A 14,416-nucleotide genomic window follows, 5' to 3' on the forward strand; every position below is an offset into this window, starting at 1 on the left:
AAAAATGTTCATCTCAAACACAGGAAGAGATACAAGATTTCTTGTTAAAAGGAAATAGCTTGTTAAAACAGTAAATGTTTTGCGTACTTGCTTTTGACACCTTATGCTACAACTGGATACTGGTATGAATAGTTAGATGGTATTCTTTCTTTAGTATTTCTACTTAAAAAAAAATTAAAAAAGGAATTTGCGCTGTGCATCAGCCTAGTTAGAAATATGTACAACATTTCAGGATCTACTATTTCATTAAACTAAAAACAAATTCATAAAAATAAAATAGTCCCGGCTAAAAAAGAAAAAAAGAAAAAAAATCCATTTTCAGATCTTGGAATGCTCCAGTCTTTTGCAAAGTCGATAAGTGGCTTCAGCACTGGGGAAAGAAGCCCGAAAGGTGACCAATGGAACCTGCATTCACAGTCTTCAGAGTTCCCTTTTGAAACATAAGGAAGAAAACGAAGGGAAGAAGGATTTCACACTTTGGGGGCAAGGGGAGATGGTTTCTGTTAATGTTTAGCTATGAAAGTGAAACAGCAAAGCATCTATTTGTCTCCAAAATCTATGTTTTAGCAGCACAAAGTTTTCAAAGTTCAGACCTTTTTTTTTTTTTTTTTTTTTACATGAGAAAGGGTGTGTGTTACAGGAATATGGATATTAACAGAAACAAGTGCCTCACATACGGTTCCTTTTTTGCTTTCTGTACATTGCTATCTGCTGCTTTGTTGGCTGCGCTCTGGATCACTCGCCGCTCAGACTGCCTAACACAAGGACAAAACTTTGAAGTAAAAAAATGTGTCTTTTGGTATATGGAATTGTCATTAACAGTTGCCTCTGCTTGCAGAAGCAGCACGTAACAACCTGGGAATCTTTCTTTTGTTTTTCTCTTTCTTTTATTAAACTAAGTCTTGTTTGTCTTTTATTAAACTAAGTCTTGTTTGTTTAAATCAGAAACAAATTCTCAAGTAACAAGAACCCTTTCCCTTTTTTCTGCATCAGCAGTGAAAGGGTGTGTCTTTGGATTTTATTTAAAGCATGAAATTTTTTTTCTGAGAGAGGAAAGAAAAAACAAACACAAAACCAAAAACCAAATCCCTAACCAAAAACTTTTCTAGAAAAGAAAAGTACACAGCCAATTACACAAATGGAAACAAATCCTTGAGTATAGAAAAAGAATATTTGAAGCTCCTACCAAACAAGGAGGAAAAGAAGGGGTACAAAGAAAAGCCAAAAGAAGGATAAATAAAAAATAAATGCACAAGGCCAACAGACACAGGTAACTAGAATTATATGCCTTCAAAAAGTTTCAACTCCCCAACCAAAAATAATCTGTGAGGATCCTAATGACCCCTACAATCCCTTGAAATTCTTTCTTTAGTTTTATAAAATAATTCTGCAGCTCCCTCTAAGAAATGAAGGCAGCTACCTTAAGTGGGAGATTATAGGACGGAAGGTGGGAGAAGGAAAGAGAAAGTGGAATTAAGGGACAAAGGGGGAGAAAAGCTTAGGCGAATCAACGGATTGCAATCTATCTGCTAGGAATGAACAAGACAACATCAAATGAGGAGCTGTCAGCTGGACCATACAAAAAGCTAAATGTACACAAAAGGTTTTTTTTTTTCCTTTTAAATCTACCATACTGCTTCAGTTCATTTCCAATGCAACAATCTACTCAACACCAAAAATGGTCATATCTATCATAAATACAGAAAGTCAGTTTTTAAAACTTATTTTTTTTAAGCTACAAGTCCTCAACACTCTTTGTGTGTGTGGTTTATTTTTTTTTTTTCTGAAAGTGGGAGTGCTTAACTTTTCCCCTTGAAATTGGCTTCAGCAGAAAAGCTATCCTTAAAAATCCCCAGAAAGCTAAAGCAGTTCACATTGTTTTTCTTGAATACTTTCTGCGCATTTTTAAATTAACAAAACAAAAAATCTTTTCTGGAACAAAAAAAAAAACTGAAAAAAACAATAATATATAAAACAATGATTCTGAAAACAGAACAAAGTGTGAGCGATTGACCTGAGAATAAAAAGACATTACATTTCTTTCTTTTAGCAAGCCATTGGTATCTGAATGCTAAGATAGCAAGAAATTTAAAACTGTAACAAGGTGGACTGCTTTCCCATACAGTGCATGCCGGGCTCCTCTGTGCTATCAGCGTGGGGCGTTTATTGAAAAGGGGCAAATATACAAGGGGTTTAAGCTCCAAAGACATTAGGGAGGCCCTGTGGCCTTCTGTTTCCCAGACCAATAGTACCTTCAAAAGGACACAATGTAACAGGGTTAGGGCTTTTTTTTTTTTTTTAGTATTAAAAGAAAAAAAAAAAGACAAGAATGTAAAATCACCGGCATAGATAGGTATATGGGAAAACAACCCACGCTTTTTCTTTTTTTTCCTTTTTTTTTTTGTTTTTTTTTTTTTGTTTTTTGGTTAGAAGCTTTGGAATTGCAGTTAGTCTATTTTTGAAATTGGTTTGTTATTAATTTTTGTATTTAAATTCATTTGTTTGTTTGTATTGTTCATCTTCAAAGCTTACAATCTGAAGGTGTCCGTTCCTACACTGGTCAGACCACTGTCCTTGGGGCAGCTGGGGTCTTTGGGACCCTCCACCGGGCTCGCCGGTCCGTCGGACTTTTGGCTGAGATCCGTGTCAGACTCCTCCGAATAGTCGTCTGTTGGCATCGAGGGCTGAACCCCTGAGGTGCTGCATGAACTTGAGGTAACCGTTGAAGATGAGGAGAGAGGAAAAGAAGGGGGCTTCGCTGCCGAAGCCCGGGAGACCACTTGCGGCCAAGACTTCCTGGAGGCGTGGGGGGAAGCGGAGGAGGGGGCGGCGGCCAACGGGGGAGGGGGGCTGTCGTTTGAGTGAGCGGCAGACTGCGAGGTAGATGCGGTGCTAGGATCGGGGAAGCAGGCAGAGTGAGGTAATAAACTAGGGTGCTCTTTGGCGTTTCTTGCTGCTCTCGTGATTGTTCTGTGTTTGTGCAAGGCCGACTCGAGATGTTGACTCAGAGCTTCCTCCCCACAGAGCGCGCTCTCGCACGCCAGGCAGTGGTACGAGCCGCCGCCGCCGCCGCCACCACCGCCACTGCCGCCGCCGCCGCCGCCGGTGGGGACGTGAAGCACCATCTCTTGCAGGTTCACCACAGACTGGCCGAAGAAGCAGAGGGACTTCAGGTGGCTCCTCGCCGCCTCCTCGTCGCCGAAGCCCGCCTGGCACTTGCGGCAGACCAACTTGTACTGCACCTTTGGAACAATGAAGGGGTCGTAGAGGGAGTCCGCACTTTTGTTTTCTGCTTCTGGCTCTTCAGGGGGTTTCGGCGGGAGGGGGGACACCTCACGGGGGGCGTTTTTCTGTTCTTCTGGTTTGGGGGATTCTTTGGCAGGGTCTTTGTCTGGGGAAGCAGCCCCCGGGGGGACTGGGGTTTGGCTTGCTTTGGGCTGCTGCTGCACTTTTTGCTGCTGCTGCTGCTGTAGTTGCCGCTGCTGCTGCTGCTGCTGAATTGCCTCCTGCAGACTCTGCTGGTATTGCTGGTACTGCTGCAGTAGGGAGCCTGGGGACAGCCCCATCAGGGCCTGCGACAGTGCAGGGCTGTAGGGGAACAGGCCTTCCATGCCATACATAGGCTGCAGGTACCCGCTCTGCAGGGCGCCAGGGATCTGGGGAGCATAATAAGGAGAAAAGCCTGGTACAAAGTAAGGAAGGAACTGGCTCGTGAGCAATGCTGTGGGGTCCGAAGTCAACGCGGCCTGCAGGGCCTGCAGCTGTGCAGGGTCCACTGCATACTCCATGGTGGGCAGCGGGGCTGAGATCGTGGCTGCAGTTGCCGTGGGGGCCTCTCCCTTCTCCTTCTTGGGGACAGGCAAGGGTTCCCCTTTCCCTTTGTGTGCCTTTTCCTTCTCCTTTACTTTCTCACTGTCTTTGTCCTTGCGTTGCTGCTGCTGTTGCGGTGGGAGCTGTGGTGTGGGTGGCGGCTGGGCTGCTGGCGGCGGGGGAGGCTGCTGCACCTGTGGCTGCTGCTGCTGCTGGGGGGGTTGCTGAGGGGCCATCGCCATGGTGGCTTGTGCTGGGGTTGGGGAGCTCAGTGACGCTGAGGACGGTTTATTTGGTAATCCAGATGTGGGGAGGCCAGGGGAAGGAACAGTTGTGCTGGGCAGACCCATCAAGTTCGGCTTAGGAGACGTTAAAGCTGAAAGGAATGGAGACAGAGAAATCACCGGTCAGTCTGGGCAGGGGTAGGGCTGAAGCTCAAGACGTTTTACTAGTGTCACTGGCACACAGTCTGAGATGTCAAGGCTTGAAGGATCCTCTCAAAATGAACATTTCCCACAGAAGTATCCCACCAGGCTCAGGGCTGGACAACCTTGTATTTTAATGAGGACTCAGTCCTGGGTCAGCTCCCATACTTCCCCTTTCAGCCAAACAACTTCCAACACCTTCCTGCCCAATGTGCCACACCCGCTAGTTCACATTTTCTTTGCCAAGTACTCCCAGCTACCATTCACTCTGCCCAACTGCAATTAGTCTAGAGGCCCCAAAGCTAGCTGTTTCTAGCTGGGGCCCATTTGCACCAAAGGCCTTCATCACAAAAACAGTATGGCCACGAGGTCCCCAGAGAAGTTATCTGGAGGAGAGCGGCAACAGGAGAAGAGAGAAGAGAACAAAAGCAAGAAAGCTAGCACGGCCACATGAACAAACAAAACAGGCTCTACATGTGTTCCTCCTCTCTGACCTCTGTTGCTGCAGTTGACTAGATGCTTTCGGAGGGTAGAGAGAAGATGAATAGGAAAGTGTGGAGGAAGGGCCTGGGAAGAAATAAGAACAATCCATTCAGGGAAAATTGCTTCCATGCCTTGGCCCAGCTGATCTGCTTCAACAAGTCTACTCAACAGTATAACTGCCTAGGAATAGGATTCTGGAATCCGCTGGAGAAACGACCACCTTCTCTTCCTGCCCCTGTTTGAATGATACACAGGAGGGCCAGTGGGACTGTAGATGGCTGAGAAACAACCACAGGAAAAGGAGAAATGCCATGTCAGAAATGGAATAGCCTAAGGTACTGACACCAATTTCCAAGACATCACAACCTACCCCAAGCACCACTGCCTATGGATAGCAAAGGTCTCTGACCGTGTCACCAGGCCCTCATGGACTAGAGTCCCATCCTTGATCATGCTCACCCCAATCTACCACCACTCCCTGCAATGCCTTCACCGACCCGAGAGCCTAATACCCTCCCTGACCCATAGCTATCTCCTGGTTTGAGTCATCAGTTCCAAGGTAATGCAAGAGGGTGTTGCTACGGATGGTACTCCAAGCTTCAGGTGTGTTGAGACTAGCAAGATAGTAGGTAAGGACAGATGGGGGTGGGGTGCAGAGTGTGCTGGACGATGAAAAGCTGAGAAAACAAAGAGGAGGATCCCACAGGCAACAGCTCTCAGAACATCTCTATATTCACCATATCCAAGAAACTAGATGGTATATACATCTCTTTAGAGGACACCAAAATGCAAAATCGAAATCTTACTTCATCTGGACCTCACCTTCTGCTGGAAAGCTGGGGAAGGAGTTCCATAACATGACACTGAGAAAAAAAGGCAAGAAAAAGCACTCTGAAGCCCAGACCTGGGGGAAGACTGCTGATTTCTGGCTATCATGGTACTGTTCACCATCAAACCCCTCAGATTTCAGATGAAACGAGCAAGACTGCTTCAAATTGCCAATCCCAGACAAACATCTGTTAATACTGGATAGCCAAGGAGAAAGGTTCCTTCAGCATCTCATCATCCAGTGTCCTCAGTGCACCTAAGACACCAGAGAAGATATGTGTGACTCTACTCAGAAAAGCTTAGTAAAGACTTGTTGGTTAAATCGGCACAAACAAGACAGAGACAGAGTAGATTATGAGTTCTAAACTTGGGACATGGCTCTGTCTCCACTAGGCAATGGGCCTGCTCTAAGTTTTAGGTTTGGGGCCAGGGTCAAAAGATCGGTGGAGCAAAGAAGGAATATCTAGAGATTTCCCCATCCCCATGGCTCCAGACTTCTAGGAGAAAGATTCAGGTCAAAAAGCCTTAAACTGTGTCTTCAACTGATGGTCTATATAAGAGGTTCAAATTTTAAGAAACGTTTACGAATCTCTACTATTTACCAAGCCTTGCACTAGCCACGCTAGACACAGTAGCTCAACACCCTCACAACTCTGTGACATCCTTTTTCTGATCTGTAAGATCAGAATCAGGCAAGGTACTTCATCCGCCCAAGACTTACTCCTACAACTCTGGAGTCACACTGACCCTGTGGGATTATGGTCACACACATCAGACGTGTGACCCTGGGACTTTCGGCTGAACTCTTGGAACCTCAGCTTTCCACAACAGATGGTTATAAGGTTAAATGAAAGACCATATTGATAGAAAAAGCTTAGCATTGGGCCTGACATATAATAGATGTTTAATAAACACAAGTTCGTTCCTTCCCTCCCATTCCAGATCCAGTGTTTTTGAGAGCTGTGTTATGGTCAGGTGATGATAACTGGGGCATATCTGCTGCCCTGAATAAATAAGAGCTTATCTTTCTATCTCGAGTCCACTCTAAGTGGTCAGAACCTGAGTAGCACTAAACATATACCTGTTGACTGACTGGCTCTATTGGGTGTTGTGGAAGGAGCACATAGCACTGGGAGCCCAGAGGCCTGGGTGGGAGCTCTGGCTCCTACCCTAGCTTGTTGAATGGTCTTGACCTCTCTGGGCCTCAGATTTCTCATCTGTAAAACAAGCGGAATAAATCATACTTTCTGATTCTACATTTTTCACATTACTGTGATGTGTTAAGCCTTCCCAAGCCCCTCTGCCAGGGTCCTGGGCTGCAGGGGTAATTAAGTGCTTTGCTATTTTCCATAGTTTGTTTTCCTGGCTTACGTCTAGCTGGCTTTCTGTGACATGACTTGTCAACACATATAAGCAACAACTTCTATGTCTTAATGCTTTCTTTTCTTATTCTCTTTGAATAAGAAATGGGGACCAGGAATGCAGTAGCCTTATGTTTGGTAAAACACCACTCAAAAAAGTGTAAAATGTGGAACTAATTCAACCAGAAACTAAGACTGCTATGGGAAGTCTTTAACCCCTGGGAACAGGGACACATTTTGAAGGCAAGGTAGCATTAGGAGGGGTTCTCCTTTGGTGAACTGGAACTAATCAATTCAGGCCACTGTTGGGGGAATTTGCAGACTTGTGTCTAAGCCTAACAGGACCCTGGAGGTGAAGGTCCAATTTAGCAAAGATGGCTGGATCCAGAGATGATGTGAGGACAGAGAAGGAGAAACAAGAAAGGTATGTAGGAAGAACTGCAGAACTCCCTATTGAGACTGTAAGAGCGCCAAGTATGTATGATTCTCAATGATCAGGAGCAAGGAAAGGGAAATGGGCAAAAGGAAAAAAAAAGAGGTGACTGAGGACCTCTGAAATGTGCATCAGTATTTTAACAGAACCACAGTGCCCAATACAAGATTCCTGGTCAGTGCACTCAACTAGAACGGTCATCTTGTTAAAAACAGCCACTATTGTTCTGGCTAGAAGAGAACCCCAACATTAAGGATCTACCACATAACAGCTTCTTTCTGATAGCGGTTTTTTTTTTTTTTCTTTTTTGAGACAGAGTCTCACTGTGTCACGCAGGCTGGAGTGCAGTGGCACAATCTCAGCCCACTGCAACCTCTGCCTCCAGGGTTCAAGGGATTCTCCTGCCTCAGCCTCCCAAGTAGCTGGGACTATAGGTGCATACCACCATACTTGGCTAATTTTTGTATTTTTAGTAGAGATGGGGTTTCACCATGTTGGCCAGGCTGGTCTCGATCTCCTGACCTTGTGATCTGCCCGCCTCGGCCTCCCAAAGTGCTGGGATTACAGGCATGAACCACTGCACCTGGCCCTGATAGCAGTTCTTTTGCCACCGTAGCTCTCTCAAGAAGGCAGGGACCCCAGGTGAGGGCAAAGAGTTGATTTAAATGCTCTTGGACCAGTTTTCTTAGGGCATAATCCAGAATTAGCTAGGACTAACTCAGGTGTCTTATATTTACAACAAATATCTAGACAGGATCAGCATTTCCACAAGGACTGAATAAAAAGGTCTATTATAGAAACTTGGTTCTTGAAATATTCCAGAAATTAGTATACCAGGACCCTCAAATTTTTCCCTATTATAGGGGTAAGAGTGGTTTCAAAGGAGACTGTTCCGACCAGGAGGTCCCATCACTGACACACCAGTACTTGGGAGACTCAACAGGAACGAACTGAAGTCTTGTTGCTTTTAAAGAACTAGAAAGGGAAGCTTCCCATCTACCCAGCACTCAGAGGGTTTGGGTGGTATCCACATAACAGAATGCTGACTGGGCAGCTATTTAGCCCTGAAACAATCTCCTAGAGCAGAACCCACCTGTGTTGGATGGAGTAAAGCCTGGCAAGGAAGGGCTGTTGAGGCCCGGGAGCAACACAGGAGGAATGCCCTGGAGCGCTGGATATGCTGTAGGAAGGTTAAGGGCCTGAAGAGGAGCGTTGTCAAACATCCCTTGCTGCTGAGCTGCCAGTCCAAGGACCTCGTTGGCCTTTTTAATCCGGTCCAACTCTTGTTGAGCCATCAACTGACGTACGGTGGCTGGGTCAAAGTATTCTTTCTCCTTGTCCAACTGGCTTCCAATGGTGTCTTTAACTTTGGAGATATGCTGTTGGGAAAAGATATGGTCACGTACAGACAGCCGAGCGCTGTACTTGATGCCACACAAAGTGCACTCTGTTTTGGGTCCCTCATAACTCGTTTGGTTTATACCAAAATGCTTGGCCATGCTTAACTTGGACTTCTTTTCTTTGGCCCGGGCATTCTGGAACCAGACCTGAACGACTCTCTTTGGCAGTCCAATGTCATTGCCCAGGACCTCACATTCTAGCATAGTGGGTGTCCTGTAGTCATTAAAGCATGACTTGAGGACCTTCAGCTGCAGATTGGTCATTTGAGTGCGAAAACGTTTCTGCCCAGGCCGATCCCCGCTGTCACCAGATTTGCCTGCAGATCCACTCACACCAGGACTCGGGGAGCAGGGGTCTGCAAGGCTTGAGGTTTCACTGTAGTCCACTGTACCTTCATTGTCATATTCCTTGCTATAAAAGCTCGGGGCCGGGCTGACCAGACCAGATGACAACCGATCTTCATACTCAGACATTGCCATCATGGCCGCTTTGGTCAACCCTTCGTTGGGTGCAGAAGAGGATTTGGTTTCAGTTGCTATTCCCGTTGCACTGTCATTATCTGCGTTGCCCTCGTCTCCAGTTGTGGTATCTGTGATTGCTGTGTTGACAGAGGAACAGTCATCGTTGTCCAGCTTAGTTTGGTCAAAGTTTAGATTAACTGAGGACATGGAGGGGCTTTCAAAGTCTTCAATCCCTTCCACCTTAATGGAGGAAGGGCTTAGAAGAGTTCTGGGCGACAATTCCATGGTTTTACTCACAGGTGAGAGGGGGACACCCTGACCATCACTACTGCTTGGGGGTAGGTGGGAAAAGCTAGTTCCATCAAAAATATCTCCTTTCATCTGGAGTCCCCCATCACAGTCTAAGAGCATCGCAGACAGAGTTAGGTTGTAGCCAGCTCTCTTGGCTTCATGCCAGTGACGGGATCGGATATGAGCCTCGAGAGCAGTCTTGGCTTTGAAGAGCGCTCTGCAAAAAGGGCATCTCCTGTGGGCCTGCGCCGGGCCTACAGCCCGGAACTGTCCTTTCCTTTCCCGAGCTCGGGTATTCTGAAACCAGACTTGTACCACACGTTTCTTCAAGCCCACCTCGTGTGCAATGTGATCCAACATCTTTCGAGTCGGATTGGAATCCAGTAGATACTTCTGGTAGAGAATTTCTAGTTGTTCTGGTGTGATGGTTGTTCTCAAACGCTTGTCTCTCTGAGGCTCTTCTCCTCCCGTCCCACTGTCATTTTCGCCAGGGCTTGCACTGGCCTTTTCCTCCAGCTTCCTCTTGAGAGTGTTCATCGTGGAGGTTGGAGTTGAAGGAGAAGTGGCTGAGCTTGCCGGAATCTGAGGTATGGCCCCAGAGAGCAGCTGGCTGGCCAGGAGTGGGTTACTGGGATCAAAGAGCATGAAAGGCATATCCAGGGACCTGTCCAAAAACTGGGGGTGGATGAACTGGTTCTGCGCACTCAAGAAGTGGAGCTGCTGATGCTCCTGCCAGTGCTCAAATGACGGAAATGCCAACTTACACTGGTCACACTGGTAGGGGATTAGCTGAGGAGGTAGGTTTGCGAGCTGTTGAGGAGTTGATGTGTGGAGGGGCTTGAGGGGCAGGTGGGAGAGCTGGGAAGGACTGGGGCTTGACTGGGGTAAGGGGCACTGTGGAGGGGGCGCTTGTGGAGGAGGCTGTGGCAACGAAGGCAGGGACGCCAGCTGGGGGAGCTTCTGCTGGGGAGTGTTGGTCTTCTGCTCGGGCTGCTCTTGCTGCTGCAGCTCTGGCTTTGGTTGTCCTTGCTTTTCTTGGGTTTGGTTTGGCTGTGCACTGGGAGTTTCCGCCAGCTTTGATTTCTCATCGCCTGCCTCTGTTTTTGAATTGAAGGTGGCCAGATCCTCAGCCTCTGCTGTAAGCTGCAAGAAAGCGGAGGAAGCTGTATTATTGGCTGATGGTGCTGGGGCGCTGTAAGCCTGTGAGGGCATCGGGGTACTGCAGGATGAGCTGGTAGGCGTCAGGATTTCCATGGCATCCATGGAATCCTCATTTTGGCTGTCGTCCTGCCCCTCCTCATCCTCATCCTTGTAACACAGCTTCTTCTGGTGCTTGATGAGATCAAAGATGCGCTGAAACACCAGGCTACATTTTTTGCACTGGTAGTTCAAGTTGCTTGTTCGAATGTATCTATCGTTTGTAAGCTCACGCCGCTCTCCATCTTTGCCCTCTCCCTGGTTCTCATAATTCTTCCTGGCCTTCTGTCGGGCATTCTGAAACCACACCACTATAACTCGGGTTGGAAGGTTCAGTAAATTAGAGAGTTGCTCAAATTCATCATCCTTTGGGTAAGCATTGGCATCGAAGAAGTCCTGTAAGACCCTCAGCTGGTAGTCCGTAAACCTTGTTCTTGAAGACCTCTTGCTTCCCCAGTACTCCTGCTTCGGAGGTTCCGGCGAAGGGGGCCGGGAGTCAATCTTGAGCTCCTCCAGGCTGGTGATAGGAGGATTACTGAAGTTGTAAGGGGAGTCCTTGTTACGCTGCCTCTCTTTGAAGAGAGTGTTCCTGAACCAGTGCTTGATCACCTTCTGGGGCAACCCGGACTTGTCTGCCATCTCTTTGATTTGCTCTTCACTGGGGGAGTTGTTAATGTCAAAATATTGCCGCAAGACTCGGAGCTGATCATCTGTGATCCTGGTGCGAGGCCTCTTGTTCTGCTGCTGGAGCAGGGTTGGATTGAGCTGATGCTGGTAGAGTTGGGCCAGGTCCGCAGGCAGAGGCTCCACAGGTCCCAGCTGCGGGGGTAGCTGAGCCGGCAAGGTCTGCAGCGGCATCGTCTGCATCATCAGCGGCGAGAAGATGGGCAGCTCCATGGGCATGGAGAGCTGGGTGAGCGGCACTGACGGTTGGGCCGGTGCAATTGTAGGTGAGGTGATGGGCGGGGCTGATGCGGGGATGGCTGGTGTGGATGCCGGCTGAGGCGGCGCTGCCGGAAGTGGGGGTGGAGGGGGTGGAGGGGGAGGTGGTGGTGGCTCTGGGGTCTGGGGCCTCAGTGGGTACAGTTTATCGTAGTGGTCTCTGTACTGTTTGGCAAACCTCTCGAGCTGTTTGAAGGGAAAGTAATTCTGATGAACGTGCTCTTGATGACTCTTTAAAATCAAGATGTTGGAAAATAACTTGCCGCAGGAGTCACACTCGAGCTTTTCCACGTTCTCTCCCTGGTCAGTCTTCCCATTCTTTTTCTGCACCTTCTGCTTGTTCTCATTATACTGAATGACCAACTCAAAGCCAAAGTTCTCCAGCAGGGCCTTGGTGGCGTTCCCTCTGGCATCTGAAGCAATGCGTGGAGGGAGCATGGAAGGCTCAGAACTACCCCCTGGTGCCAACTCTTTCTTCTCTTTGGCCTTCAAGGCATCTGGCAGTGTTTCCTTCGGACCGGTGTTGCCCTCTCCCCCCTCGGCACTGTCCCTCTCTCTCTGGCTTTCTTTTTCCTTTTCTTTGATGACCAATTTGTTCTTCCTTTCGGGGTGCTGGCTTGGCTGAAGGAGGGCAGAGTGACTCTGGGCTATAGAGAGTTGGTTCTGCTGCTGCTGCGTCAAGATCTGCTGATGGCTCTGCTGTGGGACCTGAACCTGAGCTTTCAGATCTTCCAGCAGGCCTGGGCCTGTCCCAGTCAGTGTCAGTGCCCCACTGGTCACTGGCAAGCTCACCTCAGGGTTAAGCTGGAACTCAGCACTGGGGATATAGAAAGGGAAGAGGAGGTGCTGCTGCTGCTGTAGCTGCAGCAGGGTCTCAGTTGTCATGGGGAAGTGAGGAAGGAGGGTGGGGTTAAACAGCTGAGACTGGATCAGGGCAGCCTGCTGCTGTAGCTCCTGCTGCAGGTGAGCTTGAACTTGAGCCTGGGCCTGGGCCAGCGTTTGTGCTTGTTGTTGTTGTTGTTGCTGTTGCTGCTGTTGTTGCTGCTGCCTGGATGCAATCATATCTGCCAGTTTCTTCCGATTGGCCTCTTTGGGCTCTGAAGGGGAAGCGATGTTGGCACCGATAGGATTCCCCTGGGGTGGCATCCCTACACTCTCAGTGGCCACTTGGCTCAGTAAGTTAGAGCTTGGAGCAATGCCAGCACTGCTTGGATTGGAGGTGGTAAAGGTGTTACTGCCACTGGTGCTCACGGGACTTGGCGTGGAGGAGCTCAAGGAAATACTGCTGCTGTTCCCAGTCCCATTGCTGCTGCCACTTGCAGCCTCCAGCTTGGCTGCCCGGGCCTTGGTTTGATGTAACACAGACCTCATATGGATCTCCAGAGTGGAACTCTGGCTGTAGGCCACATTACAAGTGTTACACTTAAAAGGTTTGTTGTCCGGGCTGCTGGTGGGTTCTGGCTGACCGGTTGCTGATTCTTGAAGGGCTCTCTTTAACTTATGCAAGTGGGAGACAGAATTGTAGTGTACTAGCAGGATATTCTTTTGAGTGAAAGATTCCTTGCAGACGGTACACTTGTAAGGGCGAGAAGGGTCTAGAAACTTTTCCATAGTAAAATTGGGACCTTTTCTGAAAGGCAGAGCTCTCTTTGGCTCTGAGCCCGAGTCTTCTTGTACTGACCCAGAGTCACTGCCCGTTGGGCTCTGTTTATCTTCCAAGTCACTCTCTTCCTCCTTGTCTTCCTCAACAATTATAGTATGGTCCTCAGCCAGAGTGGGGTCTCCCATTGCCAGGAGGTCCCCATTGGCCAGAAGGCCACCATAAAGCTGTTGGATGTCAGCCTCACTCAGTTCCAGGTGGCTTGTCTCGAGGTGCTTCTTCAGAGCCTGGAAAGTTCGGAAACTACGCTGACAAAGACAGCACATGGTGGCAGCTCTGATCACATGGTACTGAGAATGGAGCTGCAACTTTTCAATGGTCTTGAAGGCCAGGCTACACTGATTACAGCGGTACTTGTACACATGGCGATCTGACACCGGCAGCTGAGGCCTCTTGGCATGCACTTCATTGAAGTGCGTCTGAAGGGCAGCAGAAGTTTTGAAAACCTGGTTGCACCCCTTCTTCCAGCAGAGGAAGCCTGAGTCTTCTCTCACAGAGCCTGGGTCAGCAGAGGAGGGTTTCAAATCTCCGCTTTGCTCTGTGCTCGCGGATGGCAAGATGTTCTTTCCCAGATCCTCTGAGGTTTCTGTTAAAACAAAACAAAACAAAAAAAATCAAACCCAAAGATAAAGAAGGCTTTGTTTCAAGGATGGCACCCAGAGTGGTCTACCTAGTCAGGCCTCTGAACACAGAATCTGATGATGAGGGAAGTGCCCAACTTGAATGACAGAATCTCTGTGGAGCGCCTCCTGCTTTCTTTTGTTCCTCCAATAGAGCACATATTATAAACAGGGTGCACATGAACAGAGATGAATAAAAGGAAATACAAAAAGTTTCAATGCATAATAGACCCATGTCATATCACAGATCTAACAGTCTTTTAAATAGCATTTAATTGCTTGACTCAGAATCCTCAATTTCTCAAGAACTGGTTTGAAGGTTACTGATCTTAGACTGGATTTCCCTTTTATGTTCATCTTTTATGTAATAAGAATTTAGCACAGTAGATCTGAAGTGTAGAATATGTGAATTAATGCTGTCCTAAGTTGTGAGGAATTTACAAGAACTACTGAACATCGTAATATAAGAAATTTGGGGATATATATTTTTAGGCATTTAATTTT

General features: G+C 47.8%; 1 protein-coding gene across 1 annotated transcript in view; it reads right to left on the reverse strand.

Moving 5' to 3' along the window:
* Positions 1-2,404: 2,404 nt before the first annotated feature.
* The window catches only part of ZFHX3 (zinc finger homeobox 3), a 172,152-nt gene continuing 160,140 nt past the window's right edge, over positions 2,405-14,416 (reverse strand). The window contains exons 8-9 of the mRNA XM_030794551.1: positions 8,434-13,878; positions 2,405-4,186 (exon numbers count right to left, since the gene is read on the reverse strand). Of these exons, the coding sequence (XP_030650411.1) occupies positions 2,529-4,186; positions 8,434-13,878 (7,103 nt within the window). The 3' untranslated portion in view covers positions 2,405-2,528. The remainder of the gene's footprint in view (positions 4,187-8,433; positions 13,879-14,416) is intronic.

Source organism: Nomascus leucogenys, chromosome 2 (assembly GCF_006542625.1).
Source record: "Nomascus leucogenys isolate Asia chromosome 2, Asia_NLE_v1, whole genome shotgun sequence".
Taxonomy (NCBI): Eukaryota; Metazoa; Chordata; class Mammalia; order Primates; family Hylobatidae; genus Nomascus; species Nomascus leucogenys.